The 8,544-nt window shown below is 28.0% G+C and overlaps 1 protein-coding gene across 1 annotated transcript; it reads left to right on the forward strand.

Moving 5' to 3' along the window:
• Positions 1-3,607: 3,607 nt before the first annotated feature.
• LOC129289872 (purine permease 1-like) lies at positions 3,608-4,204 on the forward strand. The gene has a single exon (XM_054926633.1). It carries the CDS (start codon positions 3,608-3,610, stop codon positions 4,202-4,204), a length of 597 nt encoding a protein of 198 aa, XP_054782608.1.
• Positions 4,205-8,544: the final 4,340 nt, after the last annotated feature.

An 8,544-nucleotide genomic window follows, 5' to 3' on the forward strand; every position in this document is an offset into this window, starting at 1 on the left:
AAATGCTGGAGAGGACTTCAGCTGGAGACCAATAATTACTACTCTCAACAGCAACTTCAGAATCAAAGCCTCCATCGTCGTACATTTCCTGAAGATATTCAGACATTCTTTGATTGTCATGATTCAAGCAGCTATACTGAAACTGATGACATCATATTTGGTGATTTGTGCTCGATTGCTGCTCCAATTTTCCATTGTGAGCTTGATGCTTAGAAAATTTTTTTTCAACCCAAAAGTTTGGAAGAATAGAACTATGTTTATTTGGTAGATTCGGTTGTACCTTGGTTTTATAAGGTGTATAATCAAAATACATGATCAGCTATGAAAAAAACAGAGAGGCGTCAGGACAGGAATTCCAAAGAAAATCTTTGGGCAAGGGTAAACAAATGAGAGGATAAGATTCTTTCAATGATACTTACACTAGTATTTTCCTGCTTGTATGAAAATTTGCTATTTTTTTTATTGTTTTTATGTATTGTATCTACTCCCTCTGTTCGAAAATATAAAGTATTTTTTAAGGAGTTGAATGTTCAAAAATATAAAATATTTTTAATCTTTTAAAGTGTGATCATTGCATTTTTTTTCAAAATATCCCCATTGATAATGATTTTATATTTATTATAAAGTGTTTATTAGGGGTAAATATGAAAAGATAAATTAATTAAAAAATCAATAATTATTTTATTGGGGGATTAAATTCGATTAAAATATTTTATATTTTTAAACAAAAGGAGTATCATATTTTACATTTGTGAGGAAAGGAGAGGCATGCAATCTCATTCCAATTTTGATTTTTGCAACTTTATTCATGAGTCTGTTATCTTTTATACATATACACTATAAATTGGTTTAAAAACAAATCACACGAAAATTTACTTTATTGTTAAAATTAGGTAGAAATGAGTTTAATGACCTCTAAAGTACTCTATTATCAAAAAGGGACCAATACAATCTAAAATAACATGCCAGGATCTGAGTTATAATCCCATTCACATTTCATTGATAAATATTAAAATTCATTTCCCTTCTATATTTTAAACAAAAAAGTCCAATCTTCACCATTGTGATCAGTGCCAAAGCCCCAACAATCACTAAAGCCCTATTATTAACGGCCACTAAAGATCTTGCGACAATTGGTAATTCAGATTTTGACAATTTTTTCAAATCGTGTTCGAATGTTAACTAATTGTTTTTTAATATTAACAAGCTTTAGTTTTTATTTTGATAACTTATCTCACTACTTAGTCTTTGAATAGATAGTCTAGTAACAACTACTTGTTAAAGGTTAAATTATAACTTATCAGTATTTTAGGAATAAGTAGTCAATATTCATAGATCGTTGAAGAACAATTTATCAAATTTAAACTATAACTACTTAATATGTTTAAAAAGTAATTTACCAAAATCTAAAATACATTTTTTCAAATTGTAGACTACAACTTGTTACCGAAGCTCCTACACTAGTGATAGCAGCGGAGGGTTCAATGGTTTTTTTTAAAAAAAAAAATAGCAAAGTGCATTTTATTTATTCTTCCATGATATATAATAGCTTGTTCGACAAGTTCTTGAATTATTCCCTCTTAAAACTACTAAAAAATAATTCAGTACGTATATTAGTTTTGGCTCTATTAGGTAAAGAATAAACATGATTATTATTATCACTTCTTCTACTCATTTTCAAAATTTGTGATTATCATATCTAAAAAAAAAATTAAGACAATTATATTTAAACATAATATCTATCTATTCGTGTTTCTTCAATTAATATACAAATGCACCATCTTTCTTTTCTTTTCTTTTGGCCAACTATTGTGCGTCTTACTTTCGAACAACAAGTCCATGCTTCATGCGGTGATGTGCAAATCACATGTACACACATTTGTGTCACTATAAACATTGAGAAGGTAAAATAGAAAAAAAAAACGGTTTATTATTAAAAAAAACGTGGTTGATAAATGTCTAAATCTAAACCAAGAAGTCACACTAAATATTGATGAGTCAAGTAGACTGTTGGAAATATAGTTAAATTTGATTCTCACATAAAAGGTTCTATGAAATTAAGAGGAGACAAGTGTCATTGGCACCCCACCAAACATTAAAGTACTGAAAGCAAAATATAATACGCACTTACGTAGCGACTATATATCGTACATGTATAGGTGGCTAGGGTTAATTGAAACGTTTTTTTCTTTGCAAAATTACAACCAAGGACTATTGAAAGAATTTATTTACAAACAAGTACCAGATAATTTTGAAATTATGTTACATGATGAAGGCACAAAAATATAATTAATTTTTTAATACGAAAAGACAAAATTGCCTCTCAAATGTTTTTTTTGAAAAAAAAAGCTCCTCAACCATTGGCCACCGAAGCTTTGATGTAGGTGATTGGACCGCCCCACCAAACCGGCCATCTGAGCTTTGGTATCGATCATAAAATTGGCAAGGGAGGCAAGCCACTTTTTTTAAGGTGGCCAAGATGGGGTTTGAGCCCATATCCTCTTGGCTACCAAAAAAATTACCAGCCACTAGGTTAACAAATTCTTTTAATTATATAATGCAAAGTTTTATATATATTTAACTTTGTTTTCACTTTTCTATCAACATTTATCAAAAACTCAATGGTTACTTGTCATTTACAAATAATTACTTGTTAAATTACTAATGAGACTTGTTAAAAATTTTAATATGTACTGTTTTTTATAAATGTTTACTTGTTTTTTTACCAGGAATGACAAGTTTTCATTAGCAATTTAATAAGTAATCATTTGTGAGATAACAAGTCTCATTATTAGTTTTGAAAATTTCTCTTGATAATTTGATAAGTAAATTTTAGTAAAACAATAAGTTTCTATAAGCTTTTGGTAATAAAAACAAGTAAACATTTATAAAAAACACTCTATATTAAATTTCTTTGACAAGTTCCCATTGATAATTTAACAAGTAACCATTTGTGAAATGACAAATTCAATTACTAGCTTTGAAAATTTTTTTTCATAACTTGACAAGAAAATTTAGCAAAATAACAAGTTCCTATGAGTTTTTGACATGTAAAATTTTAATAATAAAAAAATAAACATTTATAAAACCCACTCCATATTAAATTTCTTTAACAAGTCTCCGTTAATAATTAACAAGTAATCATTTGTGAAATAAAAAGTTTGAAAATATGGACCTTCAGCGGCAGGTGGTTGAGGAGTTTTTTTTTAAATTGAGAGTACTTTTATCTTTTTACATTAAAAATTAATTATGTTTTGGTTCCTCAATCCTGTAGCATAATTTCAAAATCATTTGATATTTATCTGTAAATAAATTCCTCCAACAGGTTGTATTTTTCCTTTTTTCCTGTTTGGATACAAATTGAAAGGTTTTGTAATTACAATCTAGGGTGCGTTTAATAAACTCACGTTTCACATCCCAAATGTGATTTTTAACTTTTGGGATGTGGGATGTTGTTTGGGATTTTTTTTTCAGATGAAATGGCTTTTCAAAAGGACTTTTAAATGGGTTTAAAACTAAAAAAATAGGAAGCAACATTTGGGAGTTTTTGAAACACAAATCAGACAATGTGAGCATTAATGATTGGTACCTAATATTATAAAAAACTATGATACCCTCATATTTCTCCTTCTTCACGTGCAATCGACACTGGCTTGTCTCATTTTGCATTTTCTCACTCGTGTGTCCGTCAACTGTCTGTTGCTCCTCCTTCTCTCCTCCGCCGTCTAGTCACAGATCCCAAGCTCCTCATCTCCAGCATCTAGGCACCAGCGGTGGCCTTCTCATAAGTTGCCTCTACTTCCTGTGGCGGCAAACACGCCTGGCTCTCCATTGGCTCGAAACCGGCAGATTCCTTGTCTGCCTCCTTCCCTTATTCATCTCTTTTATTCGCAATCACCTCTCCCGACAAGCCAAGCCCTTTGTCTCCGTCAACGTGTGCCTGCTCCTTTTAGCCTTCATCATCGGTGTTCTCACCGACCTCGACGATTACCTCCATGCTTATGGCTTAACTCGCCTCCCCATCTCCACATCCGCTCTGATCATCACTACCCAGTTGGCTTTCACCGTTGCCTTTGCCTTCCTTCTCATCAGGAGAAAGTTCACCCTTTTCTCCATAAATGCTGTCATCTTGCTCACCACTGGAGTTGGTGTGTTGGCTCTTCATTCATCTGGAGATCACCCCCAAGGCGAGTCCACCAAGTAATACGTGCTGGGGTTCGTATTAACACTAGCAGCTTCTAACAGAGAGATGAATAGAGTTTGGAATTCTATTAGAGATCAAATTGTATATTATAGATTGAATCATTAATATGTAATTATTCAATATTAATGAATATTTAATTATTTATTGCATATTTTTTTCCAAAATTAAATTTTATATTTTTTTTTTCTTATTATTTAACATTTTAAATTTTATGTTATTTTAAATTTGTTTCACACATTTTTAAACATTGCTAATATATTATATTTGTATAATAAAAATAAATTTATTATAAATTAATGTCTTTTTTGGTCATTACATATTAAAAGTACATTTCAAAAGATAATTTTTTATTAATCCAAACAACTTTTAATTTGTCAATTTGACTTTTGAAATATATATTCAAATACAAATTTCGTTTCAATAATTGACTTTCACCAAACTGATTTTTATCAAATAAATTTTCATCTAATTAACTTTTGATAAACTGAAAACCAAACACACACTTAGTTATTACTGTACTTCCTTTTGTCTTATATATGAGTACCCTATATGATCGTTTGGGCCTAACTGATGGAGACAAGTTTACCTCGACCTAATATCCCGTTTCTGGCCCAAAAAAATCCAAATATAATGGAACAAGTTTATCTTGTGAAAATAAATTTCCATTTTCTGAAAAGAAATTTTTAAAAAATGGAATACATATTTATTGAATTTTATAATCTTGTTTATAAAAATAATAATAAAGGATATGACTGTTTCTCCTGCAACAAAAATATGGAGGGAGCACATTTGATAGATAAAACATTTTTAAAGACGATACATTTCTAAATATAAATTGAGATTTTCTTTCTTTTTCAAACTATATCAACATAATTTAATGACCTTTTCTTAATTCTAATGAAATAATTAAAAATGATTTGTCCATAAAACTGACTAATATATCCGATTGTTTTTGGTCCCAAGTATAAAAGCCCATGTGATGTGCCCGACACGGCCTCACCCACCAAATTATGTCCGTTTACAAGAGCAAGGGGTTGGGAGTCAAGTCCATTTCAATAATTCATTAATTAAATTAACGGACCACAATGCTCCTGATGGACCACTCTCTCTTTCACATTAGATTTTCAATCTGTTTAGTACCACAAACATTAAATAAGTAATCAAATTTAATTATTAACATGTCTCAAAATTCATAGAACAATAAAAGAAACCACAATTATATTAAAAAACAATGGTAATATTATAAAAAATTTGAATAATTAATGTCTCATTGTTGTTCAAAAGTCATAAGACTTGCCTTTCCTTTTTTTTTTTTGTTTGGGATTTTCTTCAAGTCCACATGCCTAACTAATAGGTTATATCAAGGAATTGTGTGTTCCTTTAATTGTTGACTGAAAGTTTTCTTTAGTTCTAATAAATTGATTAATTTTGGCCAAAAAAATAACAATAAATAAATTGATTAGTTTGGATGGAACTTCATTTATAACTTTCTAATAATTTGATTGAAATTTTATTATTTGCCAAAAGCTTTACTTTTTCCTAGAGGCGGTATATAGGCCAAGCTTGACATGTTAGCTTGAATAAACTTAAAAAATCTTCAGGTCAGGCTTGATAATTTAGAAAATTTTCTTTACTCCAACCTTATTTGGGCCACCAGAATAAACCGACAAAAACCCGGGCCAAATTTAACCCCGACCATGCTTAGCTTGAATATCCAAATTTATTTTTTTATTATTTGTGAAATAACATAAAAATAAGATAAAAATTGAAAATATTAAATTTTTAAAAATAAAATTTGAAATTACAAAAAATAAAATAAAATTTAATAATTTGAGTATTTAGGCCAGCCTACAAGCTTGAGGGGTTAGAGTCAGATTTGACTATATGAGCTTTTTATATATTAGGATATTTTAAACTCGATTTCAATAAACCCAACCCAAATTAAGTTAGACCTAAATAGGTCTGGCTATACCAACTCTATTTTTTTGCCTTGGTTTGGATGGATCGAACGAAAAATAAGAAAAAAGAAAAACAAGAAAACTAGAAAAGAAAGCCTGTTTGGTTTTTGTTTTTAAAAACAGTTTTATAATACAGTTTTCAAAACTATTTTTAAAACAAAATAAATAAAAATTTGTTTAGTTATATCAATTAAAAAAAGGTTGTAGAATTAAAAAAAAATTGATAGTGATGGTTATATACAGTTAATGATGATGATTAATAATAAAAATTAATTAATAATTATAATTTTTAATAGTCAAATGTAATGTTTTTAAAAATAAAAATAAAATAAAATAAATTAAAGTTGGTTCTATTTTTTATTTCTAAAAACAAAAAATTAAAATAGTTTTGAAATAGTTAAATAAAAAACACTTAGCCAAACAAATTTTAAAATTTTTCTATTTTTAAAAATAAAAAATGGTTTTTAAAAATTGAAAACAAACAAGCTTGAAAACTCTTCAAAATAGTAACTTTTTTTAACTACTTTTGAAAATTTTTTCTCCTAGGCCTTGTTTGGTGTGTGTGAGAATCCTAAATGCAAAAACAAATTGGACATGAAATTTGAATTTTAGCATGTTTGGTAAAGTAATATCTGGAATTTTCTAGAATCTCAATTCTAACAAAAAAGTTAGAATCAAATTCCATCAAAACCATCATAGAATTGGTTTAATTTCCATGGAATCCTCTCTTGGACATTTTGGTCTTCACCATCATCTCTTTCATCTTACATCTTACTCCAAACCAACATATTTGCCTTCTCACTCATGAGTTGCTGAAGCTTCTTGGCCTTTGCTAGTTTCATTTAGAGAAGCATTAGCGTCAATCGCTCAAATTGTAGCCATCCTATCGCTAACCTCATCGAGTACAACTTTGTTGATGGTAATCGGAGGGTAGAGTGGAGCAATCAAGGCATTCCCAACTGAACTATCTCCACAATGGTAGTTGGAGGATTAGAGTGGCAACTAACATGCCATTAGGTTGTGTAAAAGGGCAATGATCGATGAAGAGGGGTTAAAGTTATGTAGGCTTGATGATAACGCTCATCTTGAAATTGAAGAACTTGAAAAAGTATAAGAATAAGGTACCTATGTGATGGTTTTAGATTGTAGTTTCTCTAGTCTTTGTTCATGGAAGAAATGATTTTCTCTTCATACATTAGCATGGCTTACAAATCATTTAGGCACCATCACAGTCACAAGGATGAGTTTTTTTTTTTTTTAAAAAATTGAAATGGACCCTTTGGTCTTTTTCTATTTTAAATAAATATTTATATTAAAATTATGTTAGAATTTCATTATCATATCAAATACACTTTTAAAATTTAATTCTATTTTAATTTTAATTTTAATTTTGATTCTATCAAAAATTCTTTTATCATACTGGATGAGGCATTAGTTTTTTTTCTCCTCTTTATTTTCTTTCTACCTTTCCCTCTATCCAATCCAAACTAAGCCTTTATTTCATTATATATACTCTTTCATGTTCTTAATGTAATACAAAGTTAACCCATTTTGTATTTATTGAAAAATACTCCATTCAATTTCTATTATAAAACATTTTTAATACTAATTTACTGGTACTAAAGAGAAAAAATTAAATCATTAATTTTGTCTTAAACAAGAATAAATTTCCAATTGTACTCATATTTAAATGAAAAATTTTTAAAATTACATTAATTTTTTTCTCACGGTGAAGGAGTTTAAATAAGGGTTATATTGAAAAATTTAATTAATATCATATCAATTGTTTCATATTAAGGACCATCAATCTATTTTAGATAATGCTTTATAATAAAATTAGGAGAAAGTATTAGTTATATCTTTAAAATTGTAAAAAAAATGTATATATCTTTTTAATTTTTCCCTCCTTTATCATTAATAATCATAATAATAACAATAATATAAAACTATTTTAAAAAATTTGCCTTACATTAAAAACAGGATGGATTACACTTCATGTTTAATATACTCCATTCATTTTTATTTATATAAAAAATATCACTTTTAAATTATTTTTTAATGAGCAAAATTAAATTTTAATAATAGGCATTTATTACAAATTTTTTAAATTATTTCTCATAATTTTAATTATTTTAATCATAAAAATAATTAATGAATGTTTGATTAAAACAATTAATAAAATTTATTGTAGTTAAATTATTTTATTTTTATACTTAATTAATATAATTAATTATTTTTTAAATGCATGATTTTAATAAATAAAAATGAAGGGAGTATTGGTTTTATTTATTTAAATTTTTTTTTTCCCGGATACGTATACTATTCTTTTACATGGGACAGACCTATTCGTGATAGTTGATAAAATACTGGCATCTCTTACAA

This window comes from Prosopis cineraria, unplaced genomic scaffold, assembly GCF_029017545.1.
Source record: "Prosopis cineraria cultivar Desert tree isolate PC_DT_omini unplaced genomic scaffold, ASM2901754v1 PC13, whole genome shotgun sequence".
In the NCBI taxonomy this organism is placed as follows: domain Eukaryota; kingdom Viridiplantae; phylum Streptophyta; class Magnoliopsida; order Fabales; family Fabaceae; genus Prosopis; species Prosopis cineraria.

Bases quoted from the DNA above. Each gene is read 5' to 3' on its own strand.
- LOC129289872 (XM_054926633.1), top strand. From the start codon at position 3,608: ATGATACCCTCATATTTCTCCTTCTTCACGTGCAATCGACACTGGCTT.